We start from the raw sequence: 26809 nt of genomic DNA on the forward strand, positions 1-26809 counted from the left end.
CTCTTGCTGATCCAGGCAGTTTTTGCTGTTGTTGTTATAAAAGATGTCTTTCATTGTGTGCCTCCTGTGTAGGTTGTCAATTCAGCAGAAAAGTTTGCTGCTCTCACTGTTTACAGACAGGAGATGAGCGCACGTGAACGCACCGATGACGTATGGAGTCGCTGCGCACTGGGCATTTAAATTACGCTTACGTATGAGGGACAAAAATGGAAACGTCTGTTCGGACCGAAATCTATGATTTGTTGAACATTTTTTGGTCCTACGCCTTTCACAGATGACATAAATTTCTACAAATACATTTAAACAACTTAACACAGTGATTGCTATCAGGATGTGAGGAGACTTTTAACCAGCATAACAAAAAATTTTTCAGGATTAAATCTGTTACCCTGCCTTTAAGTGAATGGAAAGGACTAGCGTATCATAGGCACGCCAAAGTGGAATTTGGCGTATGTATTGCACGAGTTTTACACTTCGTGCTATTTATACGCATCTTCAGGAGACTGGGCTGCAAAAACTGTTCTAGTGACGTCATTTAAGCAGGAAGTAGAGGATTGTAGTTCAAACCGGCTGTTCGCTGTAGGCTTTGTAAGAGGAATTCTGTTAAAGAAAATATTCAATTTCAATTCAATTCAATTCAATTTTATTTATATAGCGCTTTTCACAATTGTTAATTGTTGCAAAGCAGCTTTACATGAGTAGATGTAGAGGAGAACATTGAAAATCAATACATAGTATAAGAAGTAGAATATAGCGGCTAAGGATAAAAAACCGTGTAAGCGAGCATATTAATAATGTAACGTATACAGTAAAGTGCTAAGTTAAGCCAAAGTTGGCTGACTCTCCCTGGGACTAAAAAACCCCCTAGGAGAAAACCCAATGGGAAAAAATCCTAAAAGGACAAAAAACCCTAGGGAGAGATTAATATTTATATTTATAATATATAGACACGGTAGGGATAGGAAGCGTGTAAGCGGATTAAACTGGTTCAGCCGGTGGCCGTTGGTCGCGCATCGGTTGGGCGTCACGTTGAAGGACAGCCAGTTGATCAGTGGTGCGATGACCTTCACAGCAACAGGAACTGGGTCTGTTTGTCTCATTGTCCTCAGAGTCGAGGACGAGACAGGGAGACAAAAACAGAATTCTATTAGCGTAGGGGCCGTTCGCATGTAATGCAAGTGTCATACATTATAGTGGTTTAATTCAGCTCGGTTCCAGACAGGCTAACTATTGCGGCAAGAGTAAATTACCCGTATGAGGTATGTGAGTGCTTTGTTCTAGACAAAATAACTACTGCGGGAAAAGTACATTTACTGGACATTCTATGTGAATGCTTTGTTAAAGAAGAATGTCTTAAGTTTAGATTTAAATTGATCGACTGTGTCTGATACTCGAACATTATTTGGTAAATCATTCCAGAGCTTAGGGGCTAAGTAGGAAAAGGATCTACCACCTTTAGACACTTTTGATATTCTAGGGATAATTAAGTAACCCGAATTTTGTGATCGCAGTTTACGTGGTGGATTGTATTCTGATAGTAGTTCTTTTATATACGAGGGCGCTAGGCCATTTAAGGCTTTGTAGGTGATTAGTAATATTTTAAATTGTATGCGATATTTAACTGGTAGCCAGTGTAAAGATGCCAGAATTGGACTAATGTGGTCATACTTTTTAGATCGAGTAAGCACTCTTGCGGCGGCGTTTTGAACCAGCTGTAGCTTGTTTACCTGATTTGCATGGCATCCCCCGAGTAACGAGTTACAATAGTCTAATCTAGAGGTCATAAAAGCATGGATAAGCTTTTCTGCATCTGATGCAGACAGCATATGGCGTATTTTTGAGATATTTCTAAGATGGAAAAATGCTGTGCGGCAGACGTTGGAGATATGACTATCGAAAGATAGATTGCTGTCAAACATTACGCCTAAATTCTTAACCGTGGAAGATGGCACCACCGTGCAGCCATCTATGGGCAACTTGTAATCTGACATATTATGTTTGGAGCGATTTGGTTCAATAATAAGTATCTCTGTCTTATTGGAGTTTAGCATAAGAAAGTTATGTGCCATCCAGTCCCTAATATCACTAATGCAGTCTGTTAGCTTAGCAAACTGGTGGGTTTCGCTAGGATGTGACGAGATGTAAAGCTGGGTATCATCCGCATAGCAGTGAAAACTTATGTTATGTTTCCTGATAATGTCTCCTAGAGGTAACATATATAACGAGAATAGGATAGGGCCTAGAACTGATCCCTGAGGTACGCCGTATTTAACGGGGGAGTGATGTGACTCTTCCTCATTTACATAAACAAAGTGATATCGATTGGTTAGATACGATCTAAACCAGGCTAACGCCTGACCACTGATGCCAACATAGTTTTCTAGTCTATTGAGTAGGATTTTGTGATCTATTGTGTCAAAGGCTGCACTAAGGTCTAGTAATATAAGGATTGAGATTTCACCACGATCGGATGTTAATAGGAGGTCATTTGTAACTCTAAGCAGCGCTGTCTCTGTGCTATGGTGGGGCCTGAATCCTGATTGGAACTTTTCATATGTATTATTATTCGCTATGAATGTGCGTAGCTGGCTTGCCACTATTTTTTCTAATATTTTAGAAAGAAAAGGTAGATTTGAGATTGGTCTAAAGTTATTAAGATCTCCCTGGTCAAGGTTTGGTTTTTTAATGAGCGGTCTAATAACTGCTAGTTTGAAAGCTGTTGGAACGTATCCTAATTCTAGCGATGAGTTAAAGATATTTAGTACCGAGTCGGACACTACATGAAATACCTCTTTTAGTAATTTTGTGGGAATGGGGTCTAATATACAGGACGATGATTTAGATGACGTTACTAATTTAGAGAGCTCTTCTATTGTAGTAGGTTTAAATGACTCAAGATGTTCGTATGATAATCTAGTGGTAAATGTACTATTGGGTTGAGTGGTGGCTGCTTGCGTAGTTTCTATGTTTTCCCTAATAGAAATAATTTTGTTAGTAAAGAAGTTCATGAAGTCGTTACTATTGTGTTGGAATTTACTATTGGTTTCTGTTTGTTCTTTGTTTCTAGTCAGTTTCGCAACTGTGCTAAAGAGGAAACGAGGGTTGTTATGATTTTCTTTAATAAGCGTACTGAGATAGGTAGATCTGGCGGTTTTAATAGCCTGTCTGTAGTGTTGAACACTCTCTTTCCATGCTGAACGCCATACTTCTAACTTTGTGTTTCGGTAGTTTCTTTCCATTTTTCTAGCTACTTTTTTAAGGGCTGCAGTATGATGGTCATACCATGGAGCTGGCGTTTTTCCTTTGATTCTCTTTTTTCGTATGGGAGCAACGGCATCCATCGTGCTAGAGCAAACGTTGTTCAGGTTTTCTATTATAATATCCAGATCTTCACGGTTATCTGCTACATGTTTCATTTGAGACAGGTCTGGAAGAGTGCTAATAAAGCTATCTTTAGTGGTGGAAATTATTGTTCTGGCTAATCTGTAGCATGTTGTAGACTGAGCGGTCCTATCTAGAAGTATTGTGTATGACACAAGGCAATGGTCTGAAACGGCATCGCTCTGGGGTGATATTTCGATGTCATTAATATTGAGTCCGAGTGACAGAATTAAGTCTAATGTGTGCTTACGAGTATGCGTGGGTCCAGACACGTTTTGTTTAATACCGAGAGAATTTAGAACATCCATAAACGCACGTCCTAATGCATCTGTTGAGTTATCCACATGGATGTTAAAATCACCAACGATAAGAGCTTTGTCTACAGTGACTGTAAGCTCAGATAGGAAGTCTGCTATTTCTTTAAGAAAATCTGTGTGGTGGCCCGGAGGCCTATATATGGTAGCTAAAATGAACGAAAGCTGTTTGTTGTTACGATCAGTTATTTCCATGTTTAACAGTATTATTTCAAATGAATTAAATTTTAGTTCTGATTTATGGTTTACTTTGAACATTTTGTTGTATATTGTAGCTACACCACCCCCTCTCCCTTTTAGGCGAGGAACGTGTTTATAATAATAGTCTTGTGGGGTGGATTCGTTTAAACTGATGTAATCGTCTGCTTTAAGCCAGGTCTCTGTTAAACAGAGTGCATCTAAGTTTTGGTCAGTAATTATTTCATTGATAATAGGTTCTTTATTGGTAAGCGATCTAATGTTAAGAAGGCCGAATTTTAACATTTGAGTTTCATCTTTTAGTGTATTGTGTTCTAATTTTATGTTAATAAGATTTGTACGAGACGAGGTAGACGGTGCTCTGTATTTATTTGTTCGAGGAACAGACACAGTCGAGATGTGTTGGTACTCTGGTAAAAAAGGCTCTATGTGCTGGGATATATGTGATCTTGACATGTCAAGGCAGCTAACAGACTGATGGGTAAGCCGATCTGTCTGTTTCCTGACCTGGGCCCTGGATAGTCAGACTATATCAAAAGTAAGACTATTGGTCAGATTTCTAGAGAGTATAGCACTACCTTCCGGAGACGGATGGAGGCCATCTCTCTTTAGCAGGTCAGGTCTTCCCCGGAAATGCTTCCAATTGTCTATAAACCCTACGTTATGCTGAGGGCACCACTTTGACATCCAGCCATGAAGAGACACTAATCTACTGTAAGTTTCATCTCCCCGGTAGGCGGGGAGGGGACCAGAGCAAATTACATTGTCTGACATTGTTTTTGCAATTTCACACACCTCTTTAATAGTATCTTTGGTGATCTCCGACTGGCGGAGTCTGGTGTCATTCGTGCCGGCGTGAATAACAATCTTAGAAAACTTACGTTTAGCATTAGCCAGCACTTTTAATTTGGATCTAATGTCAGACGCTCTGGCTCCCGGTATACAATCGACTATGGTGGCTGGTGCCTCAATGTCAACGTTCCTGAGTATAGAATCTCCAATAACCAGGGCACTTTTAACAGACGTCTCAGCCGGTGTATTGCTGAGTGGAGAAAATCTGTTTGATATTAAAACAGGAGCGTGATTTGGGTGCCGAATGTGACTATGCCGCCTGACAGTCACCCAGTTAGTCAGCCGCCTTGACTCTGAAGTCGGAACCGAGCCATGTGTATTACGCTTAACACTAGGCGCACCCGAAACAGTGTTTGTAACAATAACATTAGCGGTCTTACTGTCCTCAACTAGCGTTCGGATGCGCGCTTCTAGTTCAGCAACCTTCTCCGTCAGCCTTACTACTTCAATACACTTAGCACATGTAAACCCCTCTATGCTGACGGAAGAAGCTAAACTGTACATGTGGCAAGTAGTGCAGGTTACAATGACAAGCGGAGTCTTACCGTGTTCATGCTGGGCGATGGCGTCTCCGTTCGCCTGAACGCGGTCCGTGAAGCTGCATCGAGACGGGTGCTGGCTCGCAGTACGCCTCGGCCGCCTACGAGTGTCTGTGGTCAGGGTGATGTGAGGCACGCTGACTCTGCGAAGGCCGGGCAGCACCTCCTTCACAGTTTCCCGATCTGGTGTGGAGAGATCAGAAAAGCATACCTCGGATGAATCCGCCATTAGATCGCCAAAGAAGGCAGGTTTAAGTAAACAGACGGTAAGAAATGCTAGAGGGCTATATGCTAAAACTGGGTGTTACAAGTGATAAAATCGTTTCGCTTAGTAATACAATTCAGTAATCGTCAAGGTAAAGTATTCCTAAGATAAACTAATAAGTTATATTATATAGATAGGAATAAGATAGTGAAAAAATAGGATTTAGCTGATAAGCTCAACGGAGCTTCGGGCTTGCGACTCCTCTCTTCGTCTTTCTCTCAGCGTCCTATCGGTGGACACCTAATCGGTGTCCACTGAAGTCCACTGAATATTATAAGTTCAATATATAGCCTGGCATTGAACTTTGAGCTTTATCATTTTACAGGTATTATTTATGCTATTATATCAACATTACAAACTAACTAGGTTTTAAAAAATGGGATCAGAAATAACGTTACCTTTAAACTTTTAGTTTACATTCACATAATTCACTTTGAAAAACAAAATAGTTTATTCCTGTTTAATTCTGTATAATTTTCACAAAAAAAAAATCAAATTTACTTTTCTCTTTATTGAAAATGGCTTATTTAATTTTCTGGTATCCAGCTTAGCTCATTCTGACATACCAATCAGAATATAAAAAAAAAAAACAACAAAACAATTACTAACAAACCCTTGGCTATGTATATCATGTTGTACTTGATACCATTGCACTTGTGTATTGCTGTTCTTGTGTTGCTAATTGCTTCTATTGTTTACCTCACTTTGGACAAAAGCGTCTGCTAAATGACAAAATGTAAATATAAGATTGACGAGGCACTGAGCATTTTATTCTGCCCTGAGCTCTGGCTGCTTTGAGTTTTTTACAGGTCGCAGAGAGTTGAAAAATGTTGAACCTTGCACTTTCAAAGCACTTTAAGCGTTCACGTCTCGTGTTAACTGCTCTGAAAAGCTTTGGTGCCTAAGGCAGGGGTTCTTAAACTGAGGAGGGGGCCCCGAAAAGTCTGAGAACCACTTGCCTAAGGCAAGAATGTTTTACGGCCTTTGGCCTCTAAGGCCATATTTTTGGCCTTTTTTATATATCTGATGCATAGTGTAAACCACACACACCCCCACTGATATTACATCTAAGCTGCCGTGGGCAATTGCCTATGTGACAGTTAAGTTTTATGACGTCCTAAATTCAAAATGGATAATAAAAGTTGTGAAATACAAATAACTCCTACAAGTCTGACCTGTATTTTTAATTTCAAAATATCCAGACGAGATCAATAAATATATGAGATGAGTTTTATTTTTATGACAGCCTGATTTCTACACAGATGCCAAAAGTTGCAAAATACCAATTACCACTGTAAATCTGACCTATATGTTTAATTTTAGAATATCCAAAAAAGTAAAAAAAAAATATGTATGTAAATTTCAGTAGAATAAGATCTAAAGAACATTAGATATTATTTGCAATTGCACTATTTGTAGTTTCCATATCAAAATACAACTTTCCAATAATTTATACCATGCCTTTAAGGTTAAATTTGGTCATTGCTTGATTTTTATTATTATTATTACTATTTATTTAGTTTTTATTGCTACTTTTTAACCCAACTTTAAGTGTAAGGCAAAAAATGTTTGGTTGATGACGCAAAGTAAACCATATAGGACAACAAAAACAAGACAAGACAAGACAGATTCACATTTGGACAAGTTTATTGGTGGTTCACTCTGTGAGATCACTCAGTTGAATGTTTATCTCAAGAGGGTTTTAACTTTTCACGGTCTCGCTCACAGCCTGAGAAGATGAGCTCACCACTTTGCCATCCACCACCTCCTCCACAATGGTTACCACTTTACGTGTAGTTGAGGATGATGTGGTTGTAGAAGAGGTACTGTTAAAGCAAAGAAAAAAATTATTAAGATGCTCGACAGAAATCTCACTTTTAATTTAATTTACTAGGTTAAGTTCTCTCTAAACACATTACTTTTGACCTAAAGACATTTTGTAGAGATTATACATTGTGAAAAGACGCTTTACCTGACAGACTCTCCATCCAGGAGTCTTCTGTATTCTGCAATCTCCATCTCCAGTCTGGTCTTGATATCCAGCAGGATCTGGTACTCCTGACTTTGACGTTCCAGATCTGAACGAAGACGAACCAGCTGCTCTTCAAGGCTGGTCACCTGCCTCTGGTAGCCGGTTAACATGGCAGAGTAGCGGTTCTGTGTGTCTGCCAGAGTGGCTTCTAATGATGCTTTCTATTAGGAGAAAATCATTATTTTATACACTGCGTGATAATGCATTTCACAAGACTCATCTCTTTATGTGCTTGCTTACCATACTGAGTTGTGATTGTAGTTCGATTTCAAGACTCTGGAGTGTGCGCTTAACTTCTGTGATTTCCGATCTTGACGTTTGAAGGGTTTCTGTGCTGACAGCGACTTCCTTGTTAAGCTCTTCAGTCTATGAGAGACAATCCAAAGCAGTTAGATAAATCCCAGTTTGGTGTTTTTTTACAACACTGACCCATTTTTATTTTTTTTAAAAATAACATTTTACCTTGGTCTGGAACCAAGCCTCAAGATCTCTACGGTTCTTAGCTCCAACAGCCTCGTAATGTTCACGGATTTCGGCCATAACCTTTGATAGATCTTCTTGTGGTGCTGCGTCAACCTCTACGTGAACCTGTCCGCTCATCTGAGCACGTGCTGCCAAGAGTTCCTAAGGATGCAAAATCAAACCAGTGAGCCTGACTTGCTTTCAAAATGTCTTAAAGTATAAGAATAAGTTTTTTTCACACCAGATACCTCTTCGTGGTTCTTCTTGAGGAAGATCAGCTCTTCTTTTAAACCCTCAATCTGCATCTCCAGATCAGACCTGGACATTGTCAACTCATCCAGCACTCTCCTCAAGCCAGCAATGTCTGCCTCAACCGACTGCCTCATGCTCAGCTCATTCTCATATCTGCAAAGAAATTAAATTAGTATTAATGCTAATAAAGTGGATGTGCTACGCAAGTCTCTGTCTAGTTTATATGTGGACTTACTTGACTCTGAAGTCATCTGCAGCCAGCTTGGCATTGTCAATGCCGAGGTAGATTCCTCCATTTACACCAGTGGCTTGCAAAATCTTCAGAAGCACAAAACACAAACATTTAAAGTCGAATTTAAATCTTGACAATTAGAGAAACACAGCAATTTTACAATCTAGGCAGGACATAAGGAGAATGATAGGTAGTTTAATGATTAACTTGGTAAAATATGCTCTGTACTTTTATAGTACTCATTTATCAGTAGTTTTATGCTACTATATACCTTGCCCTGGAGATCACTGATAGTGGCATAGTAGGCACTGTAGTCACGAGCACTGGGCGCAGTCTTGCTGTCCAGGAACTGGCGGATCTTCAGCTCAAGATCAGCATTAGCCTTCTCAAGAGATCGCACCTTCTCCAAGTAGGTGGCCAGACGGTCATTGAGGTTTTGCATGGTGCCTTTCTCATTTGTTGACACATCAAGGGCATCAGACAGGTTAAAGCCACCAGCTGATCCACCACCGGCAGCAAAGGAACGAGAAGCAGAAGCACTGGAGATACGAACCCCAGATCCTCCAGCACCACCATACACGCTTCCGCTACCCATGGTCGACATACGGCCACCTCCACTACCAGACAAAGAGGAGCGAGAGAAGGTGCGGCTGGAGTAAGACATCTTGCTGCTATTCTTTGCTCTGGCTGGAGAATGAGTGAATGAGCGGATGAGTGAAGTGAAAACGACCCTCGTTGCTTTTATGTGGTCGTATGGGGGAGGGATTGCAGAGATTTCGTGAGTAGGTGGAGTGAGACACTTTTGCCCTATTGCCCAAGACTGCAGGCGTGGCTGAAGACAGATTTGATGGATATGTTTTATTTAGAATTTCTTTCAAAGAATTCCTTAGAAAAACATTCACCTGTACCTACACATCCCTTTCTTGCACTGTGCAGTTATTTTGAGTTACCAAAATGTATTTATTATAGAGTTTCTGCAAAATATAGCTCAATTTGTTTGGTAGGCACTTATATCAGTGCTTAAAAACATATAAATACATTTTAAAGTTAAATAAGTTTGTCGAAATCTTTCAGCAATTTATCGCCAATTGGTACATTCTTTATTTAATCATGTTAGTTTGATTAGTGAATTTAGAGCAAATCCTAAAAAGTATAACTTGGGCATCAGTTCTATATCCCCAAGTTATACTTTTTAGGATATATATATATATATATATAGGTAATGCAAGCATTTATCTTGTGGCTCATAGTCAATCAAACATTGCCCAAACTTGCCCAACACAACTGCACGAAACAAGCCCATAACATTCCTCACACGCAAACCATTATAACCATTCAAAAAGTGTATGGCCATAAAAACCTGTTTGAGGTGCGCTTAACCTGCTTTTATTTGTCTAATATTCATTGTAGCTCAATTAGCAAATATACGACCTTAGGGAGAAATTCCATGTCTGTAATGTATATTTTTTAAATTTTGTAAAAAAATTCATTCATAAAAATCTTCAAAATGAAGTTGTATTGTGACCACTCAATTTTTGATCGTCACTTCATGTAATTCCAGACTGACTTCATGCTAGTGAAATTGAAAATAAAAAAAGTTTACTTTTGAAGACGATGATTGCTGTAAGCGTGCTATTAATTTTGTCTTCCTGGAAAGGTATACATTGTAGTAGATGCTGCAATGCAGTGAATAAGCTGTTTAACTTAATAACAGTTGACACAACAATCATCCTGTTCAAAGGTTTACATAAACCTGCTATTGAAAACCTAAGAGGCAGCTCACATTATACATCTTTTGCGTGCGCAAATACAATATTCTGAATGTTGATATGTCGCAAGCATGCTCAAATAAAGATCAACGCGGTGCGACCGTTTTTTTCCAAGCGTGTCAACGTCGCAGCCAGTTGAAAATACTTCAACTTTTCAGAATGTCACATCTGAAAGTGCATAGGACAGACGTATGAAAGCGGCGCAATCGCGTGTGCCGCATGGTTATAGGCGCAAAATGTGAATCAACCCTTACAACAGTGTTTAGGTGATTAGTCAATTTTCCCAAATATGACCCATAGAAGTGTCTACTATGTCTAGTACAAGCCTAGACTTGGTCAAGAGGTCTTTCTGTGTTGAGTTAGCATGTTTCCCCTGTTTCAAAAACAGGCATGTTAGGCGATTTGGAGATTTCAAAATGAAATTGTGTATGGATAAACAGGTTCTCATCACGAATATACCCATAGATGCTAAAATGGCATAAATAAATCAAATGAATAATAGCCTCATAGGTTTATGTTTAAATGAGATCTGACTGTGTACATTTCCACTGTACCATTACTCGTATGTTGTATTTTATATGGTTAAGGCGTGGTTAGGTTTAGAGTAGGGGTGGGTTATGAACTCCAAAATACCTTTAAAATGGTTTATGAAGCAATGATTATGAAGGTCATAATAAACTGCTTGCACAAACAACCTATGAGGTCGTTTTTTGACGAGGGGCAGTCTTCCAACCTGTATAATGTTGCTTTCATAAGCATCACTGAATAATGTTTAAGTCCCTTAATTGTCCATGGTGTGAAAAGATTTTATTTAACTTAACTGTTGAAAAGCGGTCAAATATGCAAAAAAACTGGAAAAGCAAAGAAAGTGCAGGGTCTAATGGACTCTATATAATGCATTCTTGCAAATGAAGATTTATGGCAGTGATGACCTTCCTCCCCCTTATAAAAATGCAGGACCTGGAGTATTTTTATGAAGACCTGTGGGCAGTTTAAAGGCTCAAATCAAACAAAGAATCATGAACTATCACAAAACGTCATCCAGTTTAGGTTGTCTAAAGCATGATATTAAGAATCTATAGAGCCGTGTTATTTTTGTAAATTCATTCATTATTGTGTGTTACTTGTGGACAATATGCAGTGTTTACCATATTGATTTATTTGTGCCGGCCCACCACAATTTCAAAATAGATTTTTGCACTGCACTGCATGCCTGTTTTAAGTTTATTTAAAAAAAGGACACCATGATGGGCATGGGCACTTCTGAGGGGTGCAAATTCAAAATATGTGTTTATTGCATCATGTGAACCATGTGCATCACGTGTTTTGTCAAAATAAGTGCCTACTGCAGACGTGTCAAAACCATTTATGATAAGAGATGCTCACGTTCACGAAATACATGCAAGACACTCCCTTAACCGTAAACTCTGATTACGCATGAGATTATGCGAGTTTCTGGCAAACGCAAGCGTCATTTTTATCATAAACCCTTTAGAAGCGTCTGCAGCAGGCACTTATTTTGACAAGACACGTGATGCACATGGTTCACTTGACGCGCAGAACACATATTTTGAAATGACGACACACATGACTTTGCATTGTACTCCCTCGAAAAATAAGTCACCGGCCGCCACTGATGAACATAAGTCATTACATTCAACAAACAGACTAACCAAAATTTATAATTATTTTTTGTAACATTTTCAATATTTTGTAGATTCTTTAAGACATATGTTTAGAACCAAATTTATGATCTACTAATAAACTCAGAAAAGGTCCCTGTTTTAGCACGCTAGATTTAAATAAACATGTAAATACAAGTACATTTAACAGATTTTTAATAGGAAAGAACTTAAACAATGTTTTCATGCTTGTTTGATAAAGCATATACAATTAATGTACATGCACATGTGGAACAGTATGCGATGCAATGTGTGTTGTGACACATTCCTCCCATAATCAAAAACCTCCCATAAAATTGTGTGTGGCTTGTGGCAGAGTAGATCTTCGGATGAAACCATGTTGCTGGTTTGTAGTTCGACCTTTCTCGAGCAACCCACAATCCTTGCCTTTTAGAAATACACAGTCCCAGGCGCCTTGCCATAACAATTTATCTGTTGTCAAGGTTTGCTGAAAGGTATAGTTCACACAAAAATGTGAATGAGTAAATGATTCCAGAATTTTCATTTTTGTGTGAATTATCCCTTTAACTTGTGACTGGTCAATGTTTTGGCCCATGAGTACATGCATACGTTTTCACAAACAAATCACGATTCACCAAAAAGTTCATGCTAAAAATGTATTCTTAATGTACAAAGCTAAACCACCCATACACAATAATAACAAACGCTTTAATCATGTATTTTTATAATAATATCTTGAAATATAATATTTTTGTAACATCTACACATATAACAATTATTATCTTTAGATTCTGTTCTACACCAATGCTCTGTGTTACCGCATTCCATCCTTTTTTTTTTTACCTTTTAAGCCTGTAGACACACTTTTGAACACACAAATTTTGGCTTCCACCTCTGACAGCGAAACCTCCCGAAGCAAAAGAGAAGAAAGGATTACTATGATAATGAATAGCAGTGAAGTTCTTTGTAGCTCATTTGCCTCTGTGACATACATCTCTACAGGGCAGTTTCTCAGACAGAGCTTAAAGGTGCCAAAGAATGCATTGAAATCTGTAAAATTTGTCTTTGATGTTTACATAGAAGGTATGTAACTTCATCCATAAACGTCTATTTTTGCCCTATTTGAAAGGGTCATGAGCTCTGCTCTGATTGGCTCTGCTCTGATGCTGCTTTGATGGTTATATAAGTAACATATATTTTTATGTTACTTTTAAGGGACAATAAGTAGGATTTTCCCCCATCTAGTGGTGAAATTGTATTTTGCATTTAAACGTTGCTTTTCCAAATGCGTGTTGCAACTATGGTAGCTGTTATGTACTCACGGATCTCCTTGTCCGTTTCAGCTGGTTCACTTGTTCTGAATAAAAACGCATTGTGGAAACGCGTTGGTAGGCTAGTCCTTTTTGTCCCTCTTTGCTATTATAGTTTATCAATATAGCGGAATGACATGGACGCCTCCTTGGACTATGTAAGTAAAGAGAAGAAATTCAAAGCTTACAAAGAAAGCTTACAAGTCAGATCATTTGCAGAGGTCATTTGTCACCAATGAGGACATATTGATGAATGAAGACATTGATTTTGACCAATAAATTACAAAAAAAACCCGTATATTTAAAAAAAGTATAGTTAAAAATAATAAGTTAAACAATTTTAACTTGTTTTTATAAGTTATGTCAACTTATCACACGTTAAAACTTAAAATAGTAAGTTGAATTTACTTGCAAAACCAAGTAGTTTGAATTTCATGCTGCATAACCTTATCAGCAGCCATATCACCCTGTAACCTTAAAAACCACCAAGTTTCTCTGGACTTACAGAAAGCCCTTATACAGCTGGCGTGGGAGTGTTTCTGTGTATTACTAACCATTAGAAAGAGATGAAGTCAAAGTTGTGTGCATATGTATGCTGTATATCAGGTGGAAAAGTTCAATAGTGCAGGCATGAGAATCCCTCACCTTTCGGCGAAATTCGCCGTTTTGAAGCCAAAAAAGGTGACCCACGTGAATCGTGTAGATTCGATGAGAAAACATTTTTGGGGGGTGGGGGGGTATTAGGGCTGGGTATCGATTCAAATGTTCCAGATCGATTCGATTTCGATTCACAAGCTATCAAATCGATTCGATTCCGATTCTCGATTACATTTTTGATTCCGGTTTTCAGGTAGGTTTTTATACTCGATTCTCGATTCAACTCAATGAAAATAGATTTAATACACATACTATATTAATAAAAAAGAACAGTGAACATCAGTTTACAAGTGGGTAATTAATCAAAAGAAATTAAAAGCCACAACACGTCTTGCTTGCGAAATCTAAAATGCTTCCATTCCTCCGTTCAATGTTTGCGGAAATAAATATGAAAAAAAAATCGATTCTGCTCTTTGAGAATCGATTTTTAATCGACCACGTTTTAAAAAACGATTAATCGAAAAAGCCCTAGGGGGTATGCGTGCGTTGTTTGTTGAAGGCGCCCTTCGCCGTCATCCAACATGTATCCCAGACATTAGGTTTGTCTCAGTTCATGCTGCGCTGCAAAATCCGACAGGCAGGCAGGTGACATTGTAGTACCATGAGAGTGAATCGAGAAGTCATAAGGACTCTGCTTTCGAACTGCTCTCGCGCTATACTGTGATGTCATCCGTCTTTTCTGTGTACTTCGTCATATGCTTCACATGCTTTATGAAGATGCGTAGAGCGACTGCCTTCGGGACGTAAAGTCAAGTGTAAGACACAAAAGGCTGTAAAACTATAACTGCAGAATTCTGAGGCATGATTCAATTAAAACAACATACAGTATATACACAGACTGACACTGCAAAGTGACCTGAAAGATTTTTTATTGGAATGGATTGGAACGAATGATGGACATACTCCTCGCTTGTAAGTCACATTGTCTAACGTTACTAGCCTACTGCTGTACGTAAATGTAAATATAGTAAAACGGGAAAATACTGCATGAAATGCTGTTAATAAGAACATACTGCTAATACTGTTAATAAAAAAGTTTATCGTTTACAGTAACATTTAAGCGATTTGACACTATTTGAGCGACAAAAGCCCACGCACTAAAACGCGTGTTTCAAAAATCACGCAAACACATTATTTCTTTGGGGTTGACAGGAGATATACGCACAAATTATGTTGTAATATCACAGTCTCTGCAAGTATTCTCATAAAAACAGTCGTTTATTATAAGTGAGCAGTTGATCATATGTGTGTCAGTGTATAGATCAGCGCTTCTCCACCGGTGTTAAAGGGACAGTTCATCTTATAAGAAATGCTTATGTTTGAGTCATTATGTTAATCAAACTACAGAAGACAAAAGGAAAATCACCTTTATAGCTTTAAAAAGATCAATTATATTTAATTTATAGAATGAAAACCGTGTTATATTAATTTGATACTGTTTCTCTACCTAATCAATACTGTTAGATCTTACTTTATTTGTAACTTTGTTTTTTCTATTTTATATGTTTATCAATTCTTGATTTATTCTTATTTTATTTTCCCACATCACTTTTTTTGTTGATCTGAAAATTATTCATCCCATGACTCAAAAACCATAATTTAATTCATTTAACCAGTACTATATTTGTAAAATTAAGTAATTTTAAATTACATAGGTGTGATGACGAGTATTTGATGACGTCATCACCGGAGCGTGATTTAGCGCATGTTTATGTTTACATCTCATCACATCGCCTCCTGACTTTTCTTACGTGACTAATTAATATGAAGTTGGGGTTTGGGACATGCTTTATAGGAATAACAGGAATATGCTGCACTCCAGTTATCAGTTTGTAAGTTTTGTGTTGATTTATTACGTTATTATTTAGGTCTGATGATGAGTTATTGTTTGTATAAACTGTCATTGTTGTTCAGTTTGTGAGTGTTTATTCATACTCTAATTCATTTATTCAATGATTTCTTTTGTTTCATCTTAAGAGTTTTTGTCTCTTTCCCTATCGTTAGGGTAATGCGGATCAGTAATGTGTAAAATTCGGTCGTCTATTATAAAGGGCGATACCATTATCTGTAAGGTGGGGGGAGGACAGTTTATATAAATTAGTTATATTTGTCCGAGGGTTTTCTAGAGATGTGTATATGATGGACAAATGTTTATTGCTTTTTATTTTAGTGTTGTGTACCATAATGATATGGAAGGGGGAAATATCCTGTGTATTGTTGGTCTAGCTATCCCTTTTGTGGTGGACTTATCCAATTGGGTTTGGCGCGAATTAAGCTGATAAAAGCCTGTTGATAGTACTTTGTGGGGAGTGTTATGGAAGGTAGTCTGCTGAGAGACACATGAGGCCTGTATAGTGTGTTGCTAGCAATATTGTAGCACCGGTCAGGTTTTGCTGCTATCAGCATTTGGTTTGTTTGTTTATTTTTTTTTATTGTTTTTTTTTTTTGATAACTTTGTTGTCTTGCTCTTGAACTTATCACTGAAGACATTTTTGCTTCAATAAATCACCCTGGGTCACACTTATTCCACGAACAAGTTGTACTGAGTCTTCCTGCTCTTTCCTTACCCCTCAGCGTTCTCTACCTGACAATAGGCCTTCAGGTCCACCCTATTCCAAGGCCAACTTAAAATTGTATGGCCTTGCGACTGATGGTCAGATTATGGCAAAATAAAATTATTGCAGATGTAAAATAGTAAGGGAATGCTACTTACAGCTTTCCACATTTATCAACCCATTTAATTAAACATGGTTTCTGTTACTAGTCAAATGTTTACATTTTAAATATACAATCTAAATTGTCCGTCAGAAATTAATAATTGAAATAATGGTCATAATGTATTTTTTTGCTTATGGTGTTATATTATTTGGTTTCTGCTGGGATGTTAGGTTCCTTCCTTCTTTTTTTGTCCTTGGCCAATCACATGCCTTAAGAATAAACAAGTTAAGGTTCAGCATGTCCCCTAATGAGGCCGTAATATTTATTTTGGGGGAGTCCCCCCACCTTGCGGACCCATCAGAGGCCACGTCGCCCCTCGAGCACTCTTCTCACCTTTTTCACCCCTGACCCGGTTTCATGCCTGATAGTGCCTATAAAAACAAATAATTTATGCAGTATTAGTAACTGGGACCTGGGCCCGGTTGCATAAAGCACCTTAAGTTTTTCCCTTAAGTATGACACTAAAGGGGTAAATTCCCCTTAACTACTGTAAGATAATAATTAAAGAGTTTTGCATATAATCCCTTTAACGGTTCTCTTAGGTAAGGGTAATCGTTAAGTGTTTCATGACAGCGACCCCAGTTTGTTGTTATAAAATACTATTGTTGCCATGGAGACGCAACAGAAAAAACTTAAGTGTTTTTCTGCAACACCCTTAAGTTTAAAGCAACACTATGTAGTTTCCATGTAAAATTGACTTACGGCTCCCCCATGTGGTTGAAAAGCGCAACAGTGCCTGGTATCAGACACTCTTCTGCAGGCAGGGGGAGGGGCGGGGCTGTGTTTCCTACCCTCCACCGCTACTTTCAGAGTGTGCTTGTAGCAGCTAGGAGGCTGCTCAGGTTGCAGAAACAGTACAATTTGTCCAGTTATAAGTTGTTCGATCACTGAAATAATTTTAGAGACATTATTTAAAGGTAAAAAAACTACATAGTGTTGCTTTAAGGGAAACATAAGGGTGAACTTAAGGGAAAATTAGCACTTAAGGTGCTTTATGCAACCGGGCCCTGATGACTCAAACGTCTGACAATTTTTCCAATATATTTATTAAGCCTTTACTTTGAAAGCTGTAATAAAATCAGCTTTCAGTCAGTCATTTATGTAATGCTAGGTCTAAAGATCCAACCCAGTTTCTCCAATTAATAGATTCATTTTGTAAAAGGATTATACTGTCAAATCAGTTTTGCTGTTTTGAAATATACCTCTCTTGTTTGCATTGAGACCCCTGGCTAATGTTACCTCTAATAGTTATATTCAACATTTAAATGGTCCATATACATAATTTCATTTAAAGGAAAGGATTGGTTGCTTTTTGTTGTTGTCATTGTTTTCACGTGTTAAATTAATGGTTTAATAGAGTTTCTCTAAAGTAAACCTTTAAAATTCTTTATCATAATGACCAGTAACCCAATTAATTATTGAAAATCATAACTACCAAAAACACTTGAAATTAGCATAGAAGTGTTGGGTCTTTAGGTTAGCTGTGACCCTGTTATTTTCTGTTTTCTTTAAAAAACAAACAACTAAACAAAAATGACCTTATGTTTGGTGTTTGTAAAGTGCAAAAACATTAACGCTCAGAAAAGAAGAGACAAGACAAAGATTCACATTTGAACCGGTTTATTGATTCACTCAACAGTTGGGTGTTTTAGCTCAAGAGTGTTTCAAGAACTTTTCACGATCTCGCTCACCACTTTGCCATCCACCACCTCCTCCACAACGGTTATCACTTTACGTGTAGTTATGGAGGATGAGGATGAGGATGTGGTTGTGGTTGTGGAAGAGGCACTGTTAAAGCAAAGAAAAGAAATCTTAAGATGCCTGACAGAAATCTCACGCAAATTTCATTTACTAGGTTAAACTCTCTCTTTAGTGACCTAAATACTTTTCTGTAGAGATTATGCATTGTGAAAAGACGCTTTACCTGACAGACTCTCCATCCAGGAGTCTTCTGTATTCTGCAATTTCCATCTCTAGTCTGGTCTTGATATCCAGCAGGATCTGGTACTCCTGACTTTGACTTTCCAGATTTGAACGAATATGACCCAGCTGCTCTTCAAGGTTGGTCACCTGCCTCTGGTAGCCAGTTAACATGGAAGAGTAGCGGTTCTTTGTTTCTACCAGAGTCTTTTCCAATGATGCTTTCTGTTGGGAGAAAGTTACTCCTTTAATAAACTGTGTCATGATGACAAGACAACAAAACACTTCACAAGATTAATCTCTTCATGTGCTTGCTTACCATACTGAGTTGTGATTGTAGTTCGATTTCAAGACTCTGAAGTGTGCGCTTAACTTCTGTGATTTCCGATCTGGATGTTTGAAGGGTTTCTGTGCTGACAGTGACTTCCTTGTTAAGCTCTTCAGTCTATGAGAGACAATCAAAGCAATCAGATAAATCCCAATTTTGTGTTGTTCACATTACTTCTCCTTTTAATAAAAAAGTAAATGCATATCCATTTTACCTTGACAAGGAACCAAGCCTCAAGATCTTTACGGTTCTTAGCTGCAACGGCCTCGTAATGCTCCCGGATTTCAGCCATGACTTTCGTGAGGTCTTCCTGTGGTGCTGCATCAACCTCTACGTTGACCTGTCCACCCATATGGCTGCGTGCTGCCAAGAGTTCCTACGGATGCAAAAATCTGTAAGCCTGAATTGCATCAAAACACGTGACACTGTTTTAAACATTTTTGCCACACCCGTTACCTCTTCATGGTTCTTCTTGAGGTAGATCAGCTCTTCTTTTAGACTCTCAATCTGCATCTCAAGATTAGATCTCTCCATTGTCAGCTCATCCAGCACTCTCCTCAAGCCAACAATGTCTGCCTCAACCGACTGTCTCATGCTTAGCTCATTCTCATACCTGCAGGGGTATTAAATCAGTATAAATGCTTTGGACGTTTTAGAGACATTTTTGAAGTGGATGTGCTGTGCCAGTTTCTGGCTAGTTTATATGTGGACTTACTTGACTCTGAAGTCATCTGCAGCCAGCTTGGCATTGTCAATGCCGAGGTAGATTCCTCCATTTACACCAGTGGCATGTTGAATCTTCAGGTGCGCAAAACACATAAATAAACATTGAAAGCCAGATTTAAATCTGGTACTTGAGAAATACTGTATTTCTAAATGCATACAACATAGAAGTTGAGTAAGAAGAATGACAGGATGATAAGAATTGGCAAATGTTTGTTTCAAATTAATTTAATGATTGACTTGACTAAATAAACTTTCTTTCTACTGTTACAATACCACATACCTTGGCCTGGAGATCACTGATGGTAACATAGTAGGCACTGTAGTCACGAGCACCGGGTGTAGTCTTGGTGTCCAGGAACTGGCGGATCTTCAGCTCAAGATCAGCATTAGCCTTCTCGAGAGATCGCACGGTCTCCAGGTAGGTGGCCAGACGGTCATTGAGGTTTTGCATGGTGGCTTTGTCGTTTGCAGACACATCCACGGCATCAGACAGGTTAAAGCCACCAGCTGATCCACCACCAGCAGCAAAGGAACGTGAAGCAGAAGCACTGGAGATACGAACCCCAGATCCTCCAGCACCACCATACACGCTTCCGCTACCCATGGTCGACATACGGACACCTCCACTACTAGACAAAGAGGAGCGAGAGAAGGTGCGGCTGGAGTAAGAAGACATCTTGCTGCTGTTCTTTGCTCTGGCTGGAGAATGAGTGAATGAGCAGTGAGTGAAGTCAACAGGACCCTCGTTCCTTTTATGTGGATGGATGGGGGAAGGAATGTAGAGATTGCCTGAGGAGGAGGAGAGTGAAACCGAAGCCCCATTGCCCAAGGCTGCAGGTGTGACTAAACAAATTTGAGTGGTATGTTTGTGGTATGTTTCATTGAAAGTGTAAAGTTAAGTTGCTTAATGGTAATTTACGTCAGCCAAGGCTGTTAGCAAACTTGTTTATGGTAGTAGAAAGTTAAACGTTTAAAATTTGCCAAAACCGTCTTCACATGATCAAGTCCCGAGCATTCCCTATACATACAATGCGTCTTCTGAAATTAAACCATTTCAACCCATCACAACAAACCTGATCATTATCACATCCAAAACCTGTTTTAGGCTGCTATACCTGCTTTTTCTTTTTGTACTTATTTCAGTAGTTCGCTTGTTTAGTGTGACTCTACTGATCTCAAGATAAACACAGCAGGTTTCATGTAAGTATATGATAGGTTTAATGCAAGATGAATGTAGTTGATAGCATTTGAGGCATAATGTTACCTACTAATGATCTATGAACCGGGTTTAAGCCTAGTCTTCGACTTACATACTTGTTTGAGCTGTCCTAACTGAAAATAGCGTGCACTGACATCTTAAAATATTTAATTGCCATTGTTTTATCTTATTATGCACACCAGTAATTTTTTTGTAAGGTATGTTTAAACCAACTTTAATGTCCTAATATAACTAAGGCCTAGTCCTGGCTTAATCTAATCCATGGGAAACTGCCCCCTTACAGGGCTCACTGAAAAAAAAAATCCTTTCAATTTACGTAATTTTAATGTGTACATCGGTCCCACATAATCCGATTGTGTAAAACCAACATAATTTTCCTCAATTAGTTTTTATGTGTCAGACCAAAACATTTTAATTATTTTGAGTAGTCTAATATAAATATGTTGACTCAAAGTGATATTTCTCTTTACTATAACACATTTATTTTGTAATGTTTAAGTAGTTTTATTATGTAAGGGGACTAGATTTTCATCTGTAATTCCAACATGCTTTTTAATGCTTATATTATGGGATTATGTAACTCTAAAGCAATTTCATTATGTCTCTGGCACCAGAATAATCACCCATAATTATCCAAATGTTATTTATTTTTTTTTTATACAAAATACATTTGCATTGGCATAAAAAGCAAAGAGTTTTGAACAAATGTTTAGTGATATTGAGGCAAACCACTGCTTTCAGATCATCAATTCATTTAAATCACTACACATTAATTCATTAACAGTCAATAACTATTATAACAATCACCACATGCAGTACATACATAAAGGGGCAATTTCCCAGACAGGTTGTAGATTAATCCATGACTAGGCCCTAGTTATATTAGGATATTTTTTACAAAAAAGTTCACAAACAAACCTTACAAAAACAACACTGGAGTACATCTTGAGACAAAACAATGGCACTGATATATGTCAAGATATGTCAGTACAATATGTTTTCAAATTAAGGCATTGCAAAAGTCTGGGACTAGGAAAAGCCCAATCTGTGAAACTGACCCAAATGTTTAAAATAGTTACTATCACAGTAGATTTAGAAGTGCTAAAGCACAAACACTGCATTCCAAAGAGACATGCAAAACAGTAAGTACTATTATTTTTTTAAATGGATTTACAAACTGGAAAATATCAATCCTTAAGAAAGTCAGAGCTACAGCATTTGTATAAACTGTTAATCAAAGATTCAACAAAAACAAAATACAACAACCATTTCCAAAATCAACTCTGAGCAGCAAACTGTTAATGTATTAATAAGAGAAAACACTTAAAATAGATAAACAAAGTCAAAAATGAGCAGCACAGTCTTTCTGATCCTTTCACTGAAAGAAACTGTTCGTTAATGTTACGCTCAATGCAGTTCCATTAAAATCTTTTGGATTTCTTCAAAAATAAAGCAGAGATCAGGATAGCTCAGGTTTAAGGCATACATCAGCTCAAACAACATGGCAAGATGTTGCAACACCTTCATGCCTTCCAAGGACTATACAAAGATCCTCTTCTTCATCACAAGAAGCATGTTTTTGAGAGCACAAATCCCAACAGTGGTGTCTTCAAATGACCTCACTGATGCTGACTTCATCCATGCCCTGTACAAAACAGACAAATGTAGTTAAAGAAACAGAAAAAAGGTTACTGTTACAATAAAAGTGTCATTGGAAATTAGTACAATGCAAACAAATATAAATGTTAGTATACAGACCCATGTGCATTGCCACAGCATGTTAAAATTGGTTACAAATACATGGGTTACAAAGGAAGGCAGCTGCATTGTACACTGCTCTGGGTGTGTGTGTGTGCGCGCGCTTACTACACTGGAATGAGTTAAATGAAGAGGCCACTTTTCAAGTGTGTGCTACCATACCTGACAATCACATCAAAAGTGAATTCTCTCATTTTCTCACTCTCATGTTGTTACAGACCTGTATAAATGTCTTTGTTCTGATGAACACGAAGGAAGATATTTATTTTGAGGAATGTTTGCAACCAAACTGTTCATAAGCCCCATTCTATTCAAACATAATAGGCACTGTAGTCACGAGCACCAGGTGTAGTCTTGGTGTCCAGGAACTGGCGGATCTTCAGCTCAAGATCAGTATTAGCCTTCTCGAGAGATCGCACGGTCTCCAGGTAGGTGGCCAGACGGTCATTGAGGTTTTGCATGGTGGCTTTGTCGTTTGCAGACACATCCACGGCATCAGACAGGTTAAAGCCACCAGCTGATCCACCACCAGCAGCAAAGGAACGTGAAGCAGAAGCACTGGAGATACGAACCCCAGATCCTCCAGCACCACCATACACGCTTCCGCTACCCATCGTCAACATACGGACACCTCCACTACTAGACAAAGAGGAGCGAGAGAAGGTGCGGCTGGAGTAAGAAGACATCTTGCTGCTGTTCTTTGCTCTGGCTGGAGATTGAGTGAATGAGCAGTTAGTGAAGTGAACATGACCCTCGTTGCTTTTATTTTATTGTACTTATTTCAGTAGTTCACTTGTTTAGTGTGAATCTACTGATTCATTTCTCATTGGATGAGTTTCGGCGGACCGATTATACTGGAGCACCAACTAGCGTTCATGACTTCAGACAACTACAAACCACAATGAACATGAATGAAGAAGCTGATGAGATCGCTTTGGTTGGCCCCGTGGATTGGAAATTCTTTTTTAAAAGACGAACGGATGGAAGCATCGATAAGAGCATGGTTGTGTGTAAGCTATGCAACAAGGAATTCACATATCACCCGCAGCACATCGAGCCTCAAGTATCATCTCAATGCAAAACATATAGCAGCTAGCGTGGACATTAGCCCGACTCCGAGTACAACGTCTTGGTTGAACAAAAATAAACAATATTTTGTTGCTTAAGCTAATGTATTCAGTCATTATTCATGGTATACTAAAAATCCATGTAAAAAAAATACTTCTCAATGTTCTCAGGTCAAATATTTATATGTGATTAAAAGGTGATTAATTTCGATTAATTAATTACAAAGCCTCTAATTAATTAGATTAATTTTTTTAATCGAGTCCCGGCACTAATATATATATATATATATACTGTTGGTCAATTTTGCCATTATATTTTTATTATGGCTTTACTTTAAAAGCCCAGTCTATCAAATGAATAGATTTAGTTTGTAGAGAGATTGTACTGTGAAATGAATCATTCCAGTCTTGCAGTTTTGGAATAAATGCTTCCTTCTTTTTTTTGTTTGCATTGAGAACCTCTGGCTAATGTTACTCTACCTCTAATAGTTAGCATTATACTTTTCAACCTTTCAGTGTTTTATTTATAAGGAAGGATTAGTTATTCTCTGTTGTCACATGTTAAATTAATGATTTAATAGAACTTCTCTTGAGTAAATCTTTACTAAATGTTTAAAATTTATTTCACTTTATAATGACCAGTAACCCAATGAATTATTGACAATCATAACTACCAAAAACCTGTGAAATCATTAAAGAACTGTTGGGTGTTTAAGACCTAAACAAAACAACAATTGGGCGGTTTCCCAGACAGGGATTAGACTAGTCCTAGACTAAAATAAATTTAAAAGCTGTCCAAACCGAAACCTACTTGCACTGACCTATCTTAAAATACATCAGTGCCCTTTGTTTTGTCCCATAATGCAAACAAGTAATGTTTTTAGTTAGGCATGTTTGTAAAAACTAGTTATGTTTCCTAATTAAACTAAGGCCTAGTCCTGGTTTAAGCTAATCCCTGTCCGGGAAACTACCCTCTTATGTTTGGTTTGTAAAGTGCAAAAACAAAAATGCTCAGAAAAGAAGAGACAAGACAAAAAAGATTCACATTTGAACCGGTTTATTGGTTCACTCAACAGTTGGGTGTTTTAGCTCAAGAGTGTTTCAAGAACTTTTCACGGTCTCGCTCACAGCCTGAGAAGATGAGCTCACCACTTTGCCATCCACCACCTCCTCCACAATGGTTACCACTTTACGTGTAGTTGAGGAGGATGTGGATGAGGATGTGGTTGTGGTTGTGGAAGAGGCACTGTTAAAGCAAAGAAAAGAAATATTAAGATGCTTGACAGAAATCTCAAACCCATTTCATTTACTAGGTTAAACTCTCTCTTTAGTGACCTAAATACTTTTCTGGAGAGATTATGCATTGTGAAAAGATGCTTTACCTGACAGACTCTCCATCCAGGAGTCTTCTGTATTCTGCAATTTCCATCTCTAGTCTGGTCTTGATATCCAGCAGGATCTGGTACTCCTGACTTTGACTTTCCAGATTTGAACGAATATGACCCAGCTGCTCTTCAAGGTTGGTAACCTGCCTCTGGTAGCCAGTTAACATGGAAGAGTAGCGGTTCTTTGTTTCTACCAGAGTGTTTTCCAATGATGCTTTCTGTTGGGAGAAAGTTACTCCTTTAATAAACTGTGTCATGATGACAAGACAACAAAACACTTCACAAGATTAATCTCTTCATGTGCTTGCTTACCATACTGAGTTGTGATTGTAGTTCGATTTCAAGACTCTGGAGTGTGCGCTTAACTTCTGTGATTTCTGATCTGGATGTTTGAAGGGTTTCTGTGCTGACAGTGACTTCCTTGTTAAGCTCTTCAGTCTATGAGAGACAATCAAAGCAATCAGATAAATCCCAAATTTTGTGTTGTTCACATTACTTCTCCTTTTAATAAAAAAGTAAATGCATATTCATTTTACCTTGACAAGGAACCAAGCCTCAAGATCTTTACGGTTCTTAGCTGCAATGGCCTCATAATGCTCCCGGATTTCAGCCATGACTTTTGTGAGGTCTTCCTGTGGTGCTGCATCAACCTCTACGTTGACCTGTCCACCCATATGGCTGCGTGCTGCCAAGAGTTCCTAAGGATGCAAAAATCTGTAAGCCTGAATTGCATCAAAACACGTGACACTGTTTTAAAAAATTTTGCAACACCCGTTACCTCTTCATGGTTCTTCCTGAGGTAGATCAGCTCTTCTTTTAGACTCTCAATCTGCATCTCAAGATTACATCTCTCCAGTGTCAAATCATCCAGCACTCTCCTCAAGCCAACAATGTCTGCCTCAACCGACTGTCTCATGCTTAGCTCATTCTCATACCTGCAGGGGAATTAAATCAGTATAAATGCTTTGGATGTTTTAGAGACATTTTTGAAGTGGATGTGCTTTGCCAGTTTCTGGCTAGTTTATATGTGGACTTACTTGACTCTGAAGTCATCTGCAGCCAGCTTGGCATTGTCAATGCCGAGGTAGATTCCTCCATTTACACCAGTGGCATGTTGAATCTTCAGGAGCGCAAAACACATAAATAAACATTGAAAGCCATATTTAAATCTGGTACTTGAGAAATACTGTATTTCTAAATGCATACAACATAGAAGTTGAGTAAGAAGAATGACAGGATGATAAGAATTGGCAAATGTTTGTTTCAAGTTAATTTAATGATTGACTTGACTAAATAAACTTTCTATCTACTGTTACAATACCACATACCTTGGCCTGGAGATCACTGATGGTAACATAGTAGGCACTGTAGTCACGAGCACCGGGTGTAGTCTTGGTGTCCAGGAACTGGCGGATCTTCAGCTCAAGATCAGCATTAGCCTTCTCAAGAGATCGCACCTTCTCCAGGTAGGTGGCCAGACGGTCATTGAGGTTTTGCATGGTGGCTTTCTCATTTGCAGACACATCCACAGCATCAGACAGGTTAAAGCCACCAGCTGATCCACCACCAGCAGCAAAGGAACGAGAAGCAGAAGCACTGGAGATACGAACCCCAGATCCTCCAGCACCACCATACACACTTCCGCTACCCATCGTCGACATACGGACACCTCCACTACTAGACAAAGAGGAGCGAGAGAAGGTGCGGCTGGAGTAAGAAGACATCTTGCTGCTGTTCTTTGCTCTGGCTGGAGAATGAGTGAATGAGCAGTGAGTGAAGTCA

At 38.5% G+C, this 26809-nt stretch overlaps 4 protein-coding genes across 4 annotated transcripts; all 4 read right to left on the reverse strand.

Moving 5' to 3' along the window:
* Nucleotides 1-7178: 7178 nt before the first annotated feature.
* On the reverse strand, nt 7179-9256 carry LOC135775743 (keratin, type I cytoskeletal 50 kDa-like). Its single transcript, XM_065286196.2, has 7 exons — nt 8799-9256; nt 8531-8613; nt 8292-8448; nt 8044-8205; nt 7822-7947; nt 7522-7742; nt 7179-7375 (listed from the first exon to the last, which is right to left on the reverse strand). The coding sequence occupies exons 1-7, from the start codon at nt 9189-9191 to the stop codon at nt 7252-7254; spliced, it is 1266 nt and encodes a 421-aa protein (XP_065142268.1). The 5' UTR covers nt 9192-9256; the 3' UTR covers nt 7179-7251.
* A 9032-nt stretch (nt 9257-18288) lies between these two features.
* On the reverse strand, nt 18289-20322 carry LOC135775736 (keratin, type I cytoskeletal 50 kDa-like). The gene is made up of 7 exons (XM_065286185.1): nt 19879-20322; nt 19588-19670; nt 19329-19485; nt 19087-19248; nt 18864-18989; nt 18549-18769; nt 18289-18412 (listed from the first exon to the last, which is right to left on the reverse strand). The coding sequence occupies exons 1-7, from the start codon at nt 20272-20274 to the stop codon at nt 18289-18291; spliced, it is 1269 nt and encodes a 422-aa protein (XP_065142257.1). The 5' UTR covers nt 20275-20322.
* Nucleotides 20323-22426: 2104 nt separating this feature from the next.
* LOC135773376 (keratin, type I cytoskeletal 50 kDa-like) lies at nt 22427-23262 on the reverse strand. Its single transcript, XM_065282922.2, has 2 exons — nt 22893-23262; nt 22427-22462 (listed from the first exon to the last, which is right to left on the reverse strand). Exons 1-2 carry the CDS (start codon nt 23259-23261, stop codon nt 22427-22429), a joined length of 405 nt encoding a protein of 134 aa, XP_065138994.2. The 5' UTR covers nt 23262.
* Nucleotides 23263-24682: 1420 nt separating this feature from the next.
* LOC135775712 (keratin, type I cytoskeletal 50 kDa-like) lies at nt 24683-26809 on the reverse strand. Its single transcript, XM_065286143.1, has 7 exons — nt 26356-26809; nt 26065-26147; nt 25806-25962; nt 25564-25725; nt 25340-25465; nt 25025-25245; nt 24683-24888 (listed from the first exon to the last, which is right to left on the reverse strand). Exons 1-7 carry the CDS (start codon nt 26749-26751, stop codon nt 24744-24746), a joined length of 1290 nt encoding a protein of 429 aa, XP_065142215.1. The 5' UTR covers nt 26752-26809; the 3' UTR covers nt 24683-24743.

The sequence above is a fragment of the Paramisgurnus dabryanus genome, chromosome 19 (genome assembly GCF_030506205.2).
Source record: "Paramisgurnus dabryanus chromosome 19, PD_genome_1.1, whole genome shotgun sequence".
In the NCBI taxonomy this organism is placed as follows: Eukaryota; Metazoa; Chordata; class Actinopteri; order Cypriniformes; family Cobitidae; genus Paramisgurnus; species Paramisgurnus dabryanus.

Bases quoted from the DNA above. Each gene is read 5' to 3' on its own strand.
- LOC135775743 (XM_065286196.2), bottom strand. From the start codon at position 9,191: ATGTCTTACTCCAGCCGCACCTTCTCTCGCTCCTCTTTGTCTGGTAGT. The intron at 8,449-8,530 runs GTAAGTCCACAT...ATTTCTTTGCAG, and splicing joins GCAGATGACTTCAGAGTCAA to ATATGAGAATGAGCTGAGCA. The intron at 8,206-8,291 runs GTATCTGGTGTG...TTGCATCCTTAG, and splicing joins TCAAGAAGAACCACGAAGAG to GAACTCTTGGCAGCACGTGC.
- LOC135775736 (XM_065286185.1), bottom strand. From the start codon at position 20,274: ATGTCTTCTTACTCCAGCCGCACCTTCTCTCGCTCCTCTTTGTCTAGT. The intron at 19,249-19,328 runs GTAACGGGTGTG...TTGCATCCGTAG, and splicing joins TCAAGAAGAACCATGAAGAG to GAACTCTTGGCAGCACGCAG. The intron at 18,413-18,548 runs GTAAAGCGTCTT...TTGCTTTAACAG, and splicing joins CTGGATGGAGAGTCTGTCAG to TGCCTCTTCCACAACCACAA.
- LOC135773376 (XM_065282922.2), bottom strand. From the start codon at position 23,261: ATGTCTTCTTACTCCAGCCGCACCTTCTCTCGCTCCTCTTTGTCTAGT. The intron at 22,463-22,892 runs GTTTGAATAGAA...TGTTTTGTACAG, and splicing joins GTGACTACAGTGCCTATTAT to GGCATGGATGAAGTCAGCAT.
- LOC135775712 (XM_065286143.1), bottom strand. From the start codon at position 26,751: ATGTCTTCTTACTCCAGCCGCACCTTCTCTCGCTCCTCTTTGTCTAGT. The intron at 25,963-26,064 runs GTAAGTCCACAT...ATTCCCCTGCAG, and splicing joins GCAGATGACTTCAGAGTCAA to GTATGAGAATGAGCTAAGCA. The intron at 25,246-25,339 runs GTAAGCAAGCAC...TTCTCCCAACAG, and splicing joins TACAATCACAACTCAGTATG to AAAGCATCATTGGAAAACAC.